This window comes from Chiloscyllium plagiosum, unplaced genomic scaffold (genome assembly GCF_037043375.1).
Source record: "Chiloscyllium plagiosum isolate Xiang-an unplaced genomic scaffold, Cpla_swu_hap1 HiC_scaffold_4, whole genome shotgun sequence".
NCBI classification, from domain to species: domain Eukaryota; kingdom Metazoa; phylum Chordata; class Chondrichthyes; order Orectolobiformes; family Hemiscylliidae; genus Chiloscyllium; species Chiloscyllium plagiosum.
Window position 1 is genome coordinate 146,371,699 of NW_028270142.1, and position 13,083 is coordinate 146,384,781.

At 49.1% G+C, this 13,083-nt stretch overlaps 1 protein-coding gene and 1 long non-coding RNA gene across 2 annotated transcripts in view; one reads left to right on the top strand and one right to left on the bottom strand.

Moving 5' to 3' along the window:
- The window catches only part of LOC148150499 (uncharacterized), a 171,391-nt gene that overhangs the window by 47,828 nt on the left and 110,480 nt on the right, over positions 1-13,083 (bottom strand). The gene's annotated exons all lie outside the window — the stretch shown is intronic.
- Positions 1,294-7,486, top strand: LOC122548801 (actin-3). Its single transcript, XM_043687578.2, has 3 exons — positions 1,294-1,370; positions 1,647-1,795; positions 6,421-7,486. The coding sequence occupies exons 2-3, from the start codon at positions 1,670-1,672 to the stop codon at positions 7,423-7,425; spliced, it is 1,131 nt and encodes a 376-aa protein (XP_043543513.2). The 5' UTR covers positions 1,294-1,370; positions 1,647-1,669; the 3' UTR covers positions 7,426-7,486.

Genomic DNA, 13,083 nt, shown 5'->3' on the forward strand with positions numbered 1-13,083 from the left:
GGCCCATCTGTCCATGGCCAACAGTGACAAGATTAGTTGAAAGTCTTCAAGAGAAGAAATCAATGTGAACAAACATATAGGAGACAACAGCTCTCCTGCCAGGAGGTAGAGCTGTCGATAAATAATGTGCTCAGGCACAACAGAAAAACACCAAGCTTGGTTATAAAAGTAAAAAGGAACAGAAGTAGGTTAATCTTAACAAACTTTGGCAAATGGAAAAGCAATAAAGAAACAGGAAAATTTTCAAATGGGAGTTTGAGGCACATCAAAGTCAAGGCAAATAAATACAAAGAGATTAGGGAAAAATGTGATCAGGATCAATGTGGATTCCCCAAAATTGGTAATGTTGATATTATCAGTAAAAATCAGAAAGTGGTAGAGATGTTGTATGTTGCCACTACACTGAGAGGAAGGAGTCACTGGCTGGACATAACAAGCAAACAAATATTGAGACAAGGACTTACCAAGATGAATGTATCAAAATAACAAAATAAGGCAATGAAGGGAAAGAGAGACAAACTTCCGACAGTGCGGCACTCCCTCAGCACTGACCCTCCGACAGTACGGCGCTCCCTCAGCACTGACCCTCTGACAGTGCGGCGCTCCCTCAGAACTGACCCTCCGACAGTGCGGCGCTCCCTCAGCACTGACCCTCCGACAGTGCGGCGCTCCCTCAGCACTGACCCTCCGACAGTGCGGCGCTCCCTCAGCACTGACCCTCCGACAGTGCGGCGCTCCCTCAGCACTGACCCTCCGACAGTGCGGCGCTCCCTCAGCACTGACCCTCCGACAGTGCGGCGCTCCCTCAGCACTGACCCTCCGACACTCCCTCAGCACTGACCCTCCGACAGTGCGGCGCTCCCTCAGCACTGACCCTCCGACAGTGCGGCGCTCCCTCAGCACTGACCCTCCGACAGTGCGGCGCTCCCTCAGCACTGACCCTCCGACAGTGCGGCGCTCCCTCAGCACTGACCCTCCGACAGTGCGGCGCTCCCTCAGCACTGACCCTCCGACAGTGCGGCACTCCCTCAGCACTGACCCTCCGACAGTGCAGCATTCTCACAGAACGGACCATCTGCCAATGTGGCACACGCACAGTTACGACCCTTTAACAATGCAGCACACCCTCTCTGCTATGCTACTGGCTATATATATATAATGTATAATGTACCAAAGCCCTGGTCGAAAAGGTGAAGGTGGAAGCTCCTGACAGGCAGCCTGAACTGGACCAATTCCTCCCCTTGCAGCTCATTGGCTGGCTGCTGAATGATGAGACTGGGAGGGGCTCAGTACTAATAAAGACAACAGGCAGGCAGAGTAACAGTCTCATTTCCTCGTTGTAGAGGCAGAGGTAGCATTTTGTGTGAGAGGTAGGTGCTGCTTGGAAAATAAGGTGTGGCAGGAGTGAAGGCTTGTCATTGCTCAGAGGGTGTCAGTTTTGAATGCTGGGACATTGGTTGGATGGGGGTCTGTAGTTTGTGTTGGGGTTTGTCCTTTTGGTTAAAAAAAAGGAAGTTCCAGAAGTTGTAGTGAGGTCTGTTTCAAGTTAGTGAGCCATGTCTCTTCCTGTATTGTGTTAGTGCTTTTTTTAAATTCCTCTGTCTTGTGTCTGCGTCAATGGACATCTCCTTTTTTGTCTCTTTCAGTCACCTCCTGCAGATTCTAAACCATGGCCGATGATGATGTTGCCGCTCTGGTGGTCGACAATGGGTCTGGAATGTGTAAGGCCGGCTTTGCAGGTGATGATGCTCCCAGGGCTGTGTTTCCCTCCATTGTGGGACGCCCCCGTCACCAGGTGAGCTCTCTGTGGATGGTCTTTCAATGTCCCTATCCTTTATGACTGGGTTTTTCTTTCCCCTTTGGGTGTGGAGACTTGTTTCTTGTAACTGTAAACTTGTTACGGCTTCCTCTTTTACACTGGTTTGTGGTCTGCATTCTCTTTCCTTTAGAGACTGGGGTTTGACTTTATCCCTGGCTGGCTACTGCTCTTGCAGTTTAGGTGTGGTCATTAGTGTGGGGTTGTTCCTGTTTGGGGTTCTATCTGACCCCTTTACTGAGTTGTTCCTGTTGAATCATAGTCTTATCTGGCGTCAGTGGGGAAACTGTCAATGCTGAAAGTTAGATTCTGCACTTTACATAAAAGGGAATCCTTTTGAGGTCACTTTTTCATTCTTCCATAAAATGAGGCTGAAATATATACACATGGGTGACATTTTGAAGTGCAGTTTGATTTGGATATGGTGGTAATAGTAACTGCTGAAGGATAATTTAAATATCTCTCCCAGCTGGCGTTGCAGGGGTATTAGAAGTGGGACTGATGGCTTTGCTGTTGGAATGAGTCAGTACAGAGTTTCTCACTCCTTGTGCAGTAACATGCTCCATTTTTTGTAAAACCAGCTTTAAGCTGAGGGAACTGAAACCTGAGCCTTGAATTGTGGCCAGGACAGGGTTAAGCCAGGTGTGGGATGATCTAGCTTATACCTAGGCATTCCTTTCCCAGTCTCTCCTCCTGGAGCAGTGTTTCAGGCAATGTTTGCTCCTCCCTTAAGATTCTTCTTCATTCTGTATAGTTTTAATCTCCCTGGTGTGCTTTAACCTTGTCAGTAAATGGTTCGATGTGCCTCAGAAGCAGTGAGAGGAAGTTACTCAGTTCCTTGAACCACTTCTCTGATTCAAATTAGGTTGTGGTTTTTGGTTATCTGAAACCTTGCTTTATATGGGTTGATATCCTTGTGTACTGATGTTGATTGGCCTGTTTGAAATTGCTAAGTACTTCCTCCGTTACCACTTGTATCAACACTTTATTTGGTTTTGTGTTGAGTTTCTCCTGTGTTCTGAAGAATTGCTTCTTGGTACCTTCTGGTCTGGCTCTGTATTTAACATTATTGTTCCCTTTTTTTTTGGGAGGGGGTGGGGGGCTTCTCTATCTGGTACTGCCACCCCTTCCCACAGTGAGAAAACGAAGTAAGTTGTATCCAGGACCACCTTATCCCAACATCTTTCTGGTGTATCTGTGCTTCATCCCCACTGGAGACCCCTCAAATCTTCTGCTGTTACTTAAATTCCAGATTAGATTTTTCAAAAGAAAAGCAGTGAATTATGTAAATTGTTGCTAAGTATTGATATCCAGTGTATCCAACCCAAAATATTATTGCTGTAGATAGTGGATCTGGAAAGGCAGATACTGTAACCTAACTCTACTGCAGCTGCAGTTTTCTCTATCTCCAAGTTAAAGTTGCTAGTCAGTCATAGGCTTTACTGTTGAATTCAGTTGGTTTGAGAGCCCAATAGCTTTTCAGATACACCAATGTAGTCAACATTAAAGAATAAAGTTGACATAATCCCAGAGGACTGCTCCCTTAGAGAAAGATGACTGGTGGTTTAACCTGAGGGTCATGATGCCTCTGAGGGGGGAGGTTGAGAAAGAGTCCTTCATAAAGCACAGCAGAGAAACATGTTGGTAGTGCTCTGTATGAAAACTGCTAACTGAGCTAACAACCCCACCACTATCGAAGTGGTGAGTTTGATGAAAAGGAATGCTGTCGTGGATTGAATATGTTTGAGAATCCCAAAACATCATGAGACTAAGTGGAGTGTTTTGTTTTCTTGATTTAAGTAAAGCCAGAAGAAGCAGACATTTGTGAACATTCCCATTGACACAAATAACGAAAGATGACTGGTGTTTGCTAACAAAATTCCTCTGGGTCCAGGATTTCAAGGCAATGACCGGCTGTGTTAGCATGCTTTTTGTCCTGTTCCTGCTTCAGGGTACCAACCAAGCTGTTTGCAAGCTGGAGGAGTAATACCTAGTCCCTCTACAGACTGATTCCATACAGTTGTACAAAACATGACCTCTGTTCTCCAATCTTATTCATCCCTCTCCCTCTACCTTTTTTGATTGAGTTCTGCACAGAGGACCCATACCTATTGTAGATCACTCTCACTCCATTAGCATGCCTGTCTCTTTTTTTTTGTTTTATTCTGGGTGCCATCAAATATGTTTCTTCTCCTCCTCTTTATTACCATCCCCCCCACCCTGGTCATCAACATTTTTTAAAAAAACAAAGCATCATTCCAGCTGCCTCCATTTCTGCTGAGTCATGTCCATCTTGTTCCTCTTGCACAGAGGCTGCCAGACCTTGAGTTTTTCCAACATTGCTCTCCAGACTTGGGGGGGGGGGGGGGGAAGAGGAACACAAGGGGAGAACGATGCAGTTGGGTTTAGATTTTCTCCAAACAACTTGGTTTGGATAATGCTGTATGGCCATAACTGATGCAGATCCAACAGGAGCACTTTAAAAAGGAATTGCCCATACTGAAATGGAAAATTTCCCACTAGGTGTGGGAGAAACTCTCTCTTTCAAGGAATTGATATTCTCCTTGTGCACTGAGAATCTACTGGACCTTTAAAGCAAGGTTAGAGAAACAGACCAGTGCTGTGATCTTTAAAGTGCTGGGTAGGGGATGATTGGGTGAAATTTGGCAATAATGCATAAAGAGCATGGAAGGTTTTAATAACAGGAGCAGTGAAAATTCAGTGTGACATGGCTCTTCCAGTGAAAGAAGGAGAGACTCTATACCACTCCCAGTCAACAACATAAACTTTTGTGGAAGTGATTCTGTTTGACTAATCTCCGCTCTGGAGCTGGGTTGGGGAAATATTGTGGATGAAGCTCATTGATATATGTTCACTGTGACTCAAATTTGTTCCAGGAGAAAGTGAGGACAGCAGATGCTTGAGATCAGTGTGGTGCTGGGAAAGCACAGCAGGGACAGGCAGCATCAGAGGCAGGAGACTCTTATTTCAGCATAAGCCCTTCACCAGGATTATTTTGGGGGGGGGGGGGGGGGGGAGAGAGGCTATGGGGCTGAGATAATAGCAGTGGGGAAGGTAGCTTAGAAGATGGGTTGATTGCAGGTGTGGGGTGATAAGGTGGAGCAGATAGGTGGGAGAAGTTCAAGAGGGTGGTACCAATTCAGAGGGTTGGATCTGGGATAAAGTAGGGGAGGAGAGATGGGGAAACTGGTGAAATAGATGTTAATGCAATGTGGCTGGAGGGTCCCACGACAGACTAGTGTTCTTCCTTCAGGCATTGGGTAGCTAGGATTTGACGGTGGAGGTGACCCAGGACTTGCATGTCTTTGGGAGTTAAGTGGTTGGCAGTCGGGTTGTTGGGTGCATGTGTTCTGGAGATGTTGTTTCAAATGCTCTGCATCTGAGATGCACCAAACCCTCACTGCCCTGTGGCTAAACACTTCAACTCCCTGTGCTCCCCCTCCATTACACATTATCCAAGTCCAAAGCCGTCTCCACTGACACATCCTTGCTACCCAATGCCTGGAGGAAGAACACCTCATCGTCTGCCTTGGGACCCTCCAACTACATTGCATCAATATCCCTCTCAACAGCTTCCTCATCTGTTTTCCTGCCCCCCCCCCCCGCAACCTTATCCCAGATCCAACCCTCCAACTCAGCACTGCCCTCGTGAACTTCTCCTACCTGTCCACTCCACCCTAACTGACTTATCACCATTGCTCCCCACCTGCATTGACTTGTTTCCTTCCAAGCTACCATCCTCCCCACCCCCCCCCCACCCCCTCCAGTAGTTGGGGGAGGGATGGTGGTGCTGGGGGTACATGCCTGATAAATGGCTTATGCCCAAAATGCTGCCTAATGTCTCTTTCCACTCCACAAATATTGTTCCAGTCCCATTGACTTTTTTGTCTGTTATTCTAATGTGAGCATTAGGTTATTGTAGCAATCTTCCCAACCTGTTGGATAGGGTGGATGTTTTTTTTGTTTTTGAGACCCTTACAGCAACTGAGATTCACATTAATGCTGCTTGTAGACTCAGTTCACAACATATGATTGACCCATTTGAACTATATGTCCAAGTTCATTTTTAAAATTGACTTTAACCCAGTCCCCCTGGCGAAGATATAGGGACACTATTCCTGAGTCCCTGCTTCATGCATTAGCATTGAATCAACTCCATTTTGTCACCAGAGTTTGAATGTCCAATGTAAACTATTATCTAGAGCTTGTATATACTCCACTCTTGCTGACATCACTATCTCTATTGCTGAACCTTTCATTAAAGGGATGGAGTAAAGATCATGAGGATGTAATTGTGGAAAGGAGACGAATGTAAGTTTCTGATATCAAAATCCTAAAATGCCTATAGTGAAATGTAGCCTTTGGACTGTAAAACTCATTCTATATACCCGACATGAAGTGATCAACAACTTGAAAGAATGTCCTGATCAGTTATAGGTCTGTGAGCAGGCTGAACTGTTAGCACTGAAGAACACATAATTATGCTGCTGTATTCCTCAACAGGGGGTTCCCGACTGGCTTGTAGTTCGACCTTGATTGAGTTCACTGTGAACTCATCCTCTGTGTTTGTTTTCTTGTTCTAGGGGGTGATGGTTGGAATGGGTCAGAAAGACAGTTATGTTGGCGATGAAGCCCAGAGCAAGAGGGGCATTCTGACCCTGAAGTACCCGATTGAACATGGTATTGTGACCAACTGGGATGACATGGAGAAGATCTGGCACCACACCTTCTACAACGAATTGCGAGTGGCCCCAGAGGAGCATCCTGTTCTCCTCACGGAGGCACCCCTCAACCCCAAAGCCAACAGGGAGAAGATGACCCAGATCATGTTTGAGACCTTCAACACACCAGCCATGTACGTTGCCATTCAAGCCGTGCTGTCCTTGTACGCCTCTGGGCGTACGACTGGCATTGTGCTCGATTCTGGTGATGGTGTGTCCCACACCGTGCCCATCTATGAAGGGTACGCCTTGCCTCATGCCATCCTGAGATTGGATTTGGCTGGCCGGGATCTCACTGATTACATGATGAAGATCCTGACCGAACGTGGGTATTCCTTCACGACCACAGCCGAGAGGGAGATTGTGCGTGACATCAAGGAGAAACTTGCTTACGCGGCCCTGGACTTTGAAGCTGAGATGCAGACAGCCAGCACCTCCTCAGCCTTGGAGAAAAGTTACGAGCTGCCTGATGGTCAAGTCATCACCATCGGCAACGAGCGCTTCAGGTGCCCAGAAACCCTGTTCCAGCCCTCCTTCATTGGTATGGAGTCAGCTGGTATCCATGAGACCACTTATAACAGTATAATGAAATGTGATGTAGATATCAGGAAGGATCTGTATGCTAACACTGTCCTGTCTGGTGGAACCACCATGTTCCCAGGTATTGCTGATCGGATGCAGAAGGAAATCACAGCCTTGGCTCCGAGCACAATGAAGATTAAGATCATAGCTCCCCCAGAGAGGAAGTATTCAGTATGGATCGGAGGTTCCATCTTGGCTTCTCTCTCCACCTTCCAGCAAATGTGGATCAGTAAGCAGGAGTATGATGAATCTGGACCATCCATTGTCCATCGCAAGTGCTTCTAACTTCTAGGGTGTCTGTCACTGTCTTTTTGAAAGCAACCAAGCCCTGGACAATCAGTTTTTTTCACAACTCTGCCTTTGCCCATCCTGATATAATGCATTCTGCCCAGTTCCTTCTGCTTCCTCTTCCATTCCTCTGCACTTGTGCAGATTCTGCTTTAGACCACTTTATAGATGGGTAATGGACACAGTGCTAATGTGAGCTGTGAAATGGGTCCAATTGCCAGTGAAGATTGACATTTTTCTAAAGCAGCTTCACTTTGCCTGCCTGATCATGTACTTGAAGGATATCTCCATGTGAAGCTGAAGGTTTGCTTTGAATTTGTTTCATTGTAACAAGTAAACATTCTGAAATAAATGATTGTTCAGATTTCCTTTTGGCTGATGTTTAGTTGTCATGTGTCATAGTTTCTAAAGTATAGAGACCTGAATGTGGCAACTTCCATTAAACCCTTTAAGGATATTGTAAGTCACCACTTTAAATGTCAATTTAAACATATAAATCACTAAAAATGAATTTTGGAGGGACTTGTGTGAGGGAAGTGAAGTCAGTAATTATGCTGGCTGACAGCTAATTTAGGCATCCTTCTAGTTTTGGGTGAAAGGTTGTGGGTTCACATCCAGGATTTGAACACTGATTTGTCCTCATACTCTGCTGTAGGGTTGGATGTAGTTTTCAGGATGTGATTAAGCTGACATGATTTAAGAGCATGCAGATTATCCTTTGAGTCACTTGCTACGTAGCAGGAGGCCACTTGAAACATGTCCGGTCTCGAGCCATCCAGCTGTCCCATTTTACAAGTCCTTGGTCTGTTTTCATCTGTGAATTTTCTAAACTCTGATTTGTCTCTGTTTCCATCAATGTTTTGTTTTTGGGGGGGTGGGGGGGTGGTGGTGAAGAGAGCTGGGTAGAGAATTCAGTCATTACCACTCCCTGCATTTTATCTTCAAATGTTCCCATTTCACTACAGCTTTTGTCCAAAACTTAAATTTGTTTCCCCACTCATTGCACTGAGGTAATAGGAAACCTTTTTTCTACCTTACCTGAAGAAATTTTATCTTGGATTATTAAAAAGATTACTGAGCCATTCTTGCACTTGATGTTTAAATGAGTTTGACACATTTTCCACCTGAGTTGCCTTCAAGTGTACATAATTGAGGGATGGGCACTCTGGGATGCCTGCCTGTGAAAGGTACTATATAAATTAAGTTTTCCTTTGTTCCTGCTCCTATTTCCTGTACTTCAACAGATTGTCGATACTTTGGGACATTAACAGAAATTGTGGGCAGCATGGTGGCACAGTGGTTAGCACTGCTGTCTCTCAGTGGCAGAGACCTGGGTTCAATTCCCACCTCAGGTGACTGTGTAAACTCCACAGTCAGTCTGCCCATGCCTGCATGGGTTTCCTCCCACAGTCCAAAGATGTGCAAGTCAGGTGAATTGGCCATGCTAAATTTCCCGTAGTGCTAAGTGAAGGGGTAAATGTAGGGGTCTGGGTGGGTTGCGCTTCAGGTTGGTGTGGACTTGTTGGGCTGAAGGGCCTTTTTCCACACTGTGTAATCTAAACTGACTTCAGTGTAATTACTGCTTCTTTACATCAGCCACAACTGCAAGTGAATCACGAGAGTTTCATAACACAATACTAATCAAGTAATTTCTTCAGTTATCATCTCTGCACCCATAACACTGGGAAGAAGGTGGGAGGAAATGTAAAGTGGGGCCTCCAGCTTGACACTCGTGTATTCCAATTGCCGTGGCTCTAGAAAAGCCTTGACCTTACTGCAACTATTCACAGGTTCTACTTCTCTTTTGTAGAGATTGCTTTTTCTCACAACACTACACACTTAGTTGAGTACATAGGTCTGGAATAAGCAACATATGTGGAGGGGGCTAGCAGTACAGTGATCATTCCTTTTTCAGGGTAATTAGGGATGGGCAATGAATATCTACAGATCCACTCCTGTAATTAAAGTACATTCATCAAAATTGATGAGAATGGTGTGGGAGGGTTTAGTACATGCTGATACCAAACTGAGTTAGTTTTAGGGTTGAAATAAAGTGCACAGAAGGACATGGTGAGACAATATGGAGTTGGATGACTGGAAAAAGAGGGGATCCACAGTAGACTGGAATAGCGGTGAGTGACAATATTTCCAGCATTAAAACTCTGGTGCTCCCTCGGCACAGAGTCTCTGACAGAGTTGAAGCAGTTCACTGAGTCCACACTAACCCACTGAACAGCATCTCACCCCTACCATCTCCTTGTAACCCTGCGTATTCAATGGCCAATCGACCTAACTTGCACATCTTTGGATTGTGGTAGGAAACCAGAGCACCTGGAAGAAACCCACGCAGATATGGAGAGAATGTGAAAACTCTACACAGACAGTCACCCAAAGCTGGAATAAAACTGGGGTCCCTGATACTGTGAAGCAGCAGCGTTAATCACTTTGCCACTGTACTCCCCCTCAACACCTGACTCTCGGACACTGCACCCATTCTCTCAGTACTGACCCATCAACAATAGTGTTCTCTCAATACTGACCATCTGACAGTGTGGCTCTAGCGTAACAAGACCCTCTGATATTGCAGCACTGATCCTGAGACAGTGCGGCCCTCTCAGCACTGACCCTCCAACAGTGTGGCACTCCCTCAGCACAGACCCCCTGACAGTGCGGCTCTCCCTCAGCACTGACCCTCCAACAGTGCAGCACTCACTCAGCACTGACTCTCTGACAGTTTGTGCCCACAACACTGAACCCCAACAGTGCAGCCTGCCATCAGGACTGACCCCGCCGCCACCCCCCCCCCCCCCCCCCCCACCAAACCCGGCAGCGCAGTACTCCTTCAGCGCTGACCCTCCAACAGTGCGGCCCTCCCTCAGCACTCACCTTCCGACAGTACAGCATTCCCTCAGCATTGACCCTCCAAAAATGCAGTACTCCTCAGCACTGACCGTCCGAAAGTATGGCACTCCCTCAGGACTGACCCTCCAACAGTGCAGAGTTCCCTCAGCACTGACCATCTGATAATGCGGCACTCCCTCCGCACTGACCCTCCGACAGTGCTGCGCTCCTCAGCACTGACCCACCGACAGTGCTGCGCTCCTCAGCACTGACCCACCGACAGTGCTGCGCTCCTCGGCACTGACCCTCCGACAGTGTCCACTCCCTCAGCACTGACCCTCTGACAGCACGGCACTCCCTCAGCACTGACCCTCCGACAGTGCCCACTCCCTCAGCACTGATCCGCCAACAGTGCGGCGCTCCCTCAGCACTGACCCTCCGACAGTGCGGCGTTCCTTCAGCACTGACCCTCCGACAGTGCGGCGTTCCTTCAGCAATGACCCTCCGACAGTGCGGCATCCCTCAGCGCTGACCTTACAACAGTGCAGCAGCACTACCTCAGCGCTGACCCTTCAACAGTATGGCGTTCCCTCAGCACTGACTCTCTGACAGTGTGGCACTCGCTCAGTACTGACCCTCCGACAGTGTGGCACTCGCTCAGTACTGACCCTCCGACAGTGTGGCACTCGCTCAGTACTGACCCTCCGACAGTGCGGCACTCACTCAGCACTGACCCTCCGACAGTGTGGCACTCGCTCAGTACTGACCCTCCGACAGTGCGGCACTCACTCAGCACTGACCCTCCGACAGTGTGGCACTCGCTCAGTACTGACCCTCCGACAGTGCGGCACTCACTCAGCACTGACCCTCCGACAGTGTGGCACTCGCTCAGTACTGACCCTCCGACAGTGCGGCACTCACTCAGCACTGACCCTCCGACAGTGTGGCACTCGCTCAGTACTGACCCTCCGACAGTGTGGTACTCCCTCAGGACTAACCCTCCGACAGTGTGGCACTCGCTCAGTACTGACCCTCCGACAGTGTGGTACTCCCTCAGGACTAACCCTCCGACAGTGCAGCGTTCCCTCAGCACTGACCATCTGACAGTGCGACACTCCCTCAGCACTGACCCTCCGACAGTGCGGCACTCCCTCAGCACTGACCCTCCGACAGTGCAGATCTCCCTCAGCACCGACTCTCCGACAGTGCGGCACTCCCTCAGCACTGACCCTCCGACAGTGCGGCACTCCCTCAGCACTGACCATCTGACAGTGCGACACTCCCTCAGCACTGACCCTCCGACAGTGCGGCACTCCCTCAGCACCGACCCTCCGACAATGCAGCACTCCCTCAGCACCGACTCTCCGACAGTGCGGCACTCCCTCAGCACTGACCCTCCGACAGTGCGGCACTCCCTCAGCACTGACCCTCCGACAGTGTGGTACTCCCTCAGGACTAACCCTCCGACAGTGTGGCACTCGCTCAGTACTGACCCTCCGACAGTGTGGTACTCCCTCAGGACTAACCCTCCGACAGTGCAGCGTTCCCTCAGCACTGACCATCTGACAGTGCGACACTCCCTCAGCACTGACCCTCCGACAGTGTGGCACTCGCTCAGTACTGACCCTCCGACAGTGTGGTACTCCCTCAGGACTAACCCTCCGACAGTGCAGCGTTCCCTCAGCACTGACCATCTGACAGTGCGACACTCCCTCAGCACTGACCTCCGACAGTGCGGCACTCCCTCAGCACTGACCCTCCGACAGTGCAGATCTCCCTCAGCACTGACCCTCCGACAGTGCGGCACTCCCTCAGCACCGACCCTCCGACAATGCAGCACTCCCTCAGCACCGACTCTCCGACAGTGCGGCACTCCCTCAGCACTGACCCTCCGACAGTGCGGCACTCCCTCAGCACTGACCCTCCGACAGTGCGGCGCTCCCTCAGCACTGACCATTCGACTATGCAGTGCTCCATCAGCACTGACCTTCTGATAGTGTGGCACTCCCTCAGCACTGACCGTCCAAGAGTGTGGTTCTCCCTCAGCACCAACCTTGTGACTATGCACCATGCCCTCAGCACTGACCTCCTGAAAGTGTGACTCTCCCTTAACACTGAAGCTCCGACAAGGCGATACTCTTGTAGTACTGACCCACCGACAATATGGCACTCTTTCAGAACTCACCCATCCGTATGTCGATCCATCAGCACTGAATCTCTGAAAGTGCAGCTGTTGCTTAGCGTTAACCTTCCAACAATATAGCAATCCAAGTCCTGACTCTACGACAGTGCGGTAATCCCTCAGCACTGACCCTCTGACAGTGCCCACACCCTCAGCACTGACCATGTGACAATACGGCACTCCCTCAGTACTGACCCTCCAACAGTGCAGCGCTTCCTCAAAAGTGACCATCTGACAGTGCGACACTCCCTCAGCACTGACCCTCCGACTGTGCGGCCCTCCGACAGTGCAGCACTCCCTCAGCACTGACCCTCCGACAGTGCAGCACTTCCTCAGCGTTGACCTTACGACAGTGCGGTACTCCCTCAGCACTGACCCTCCAACAGTGCGGCACTACCTCAGCGCTGACCCTTCAACAGTGTGGCGTTCCCTCAGAACTGACTCTCTGACAGTAAAGTGTGCCCACAGCACTGACCCCCCCAAACAGTGTGGTACTCGCTCAGTACTGACCCTCCAACAGTATGGTACTCCCTCAGGACTAACCCTCCGACAGTGCAGCATTCCCTCAGCACTGACCGTCTGACAGTGCGGCGCTCCCTCAGCACTGACCCTCCGACAGTGCGACACTCCCT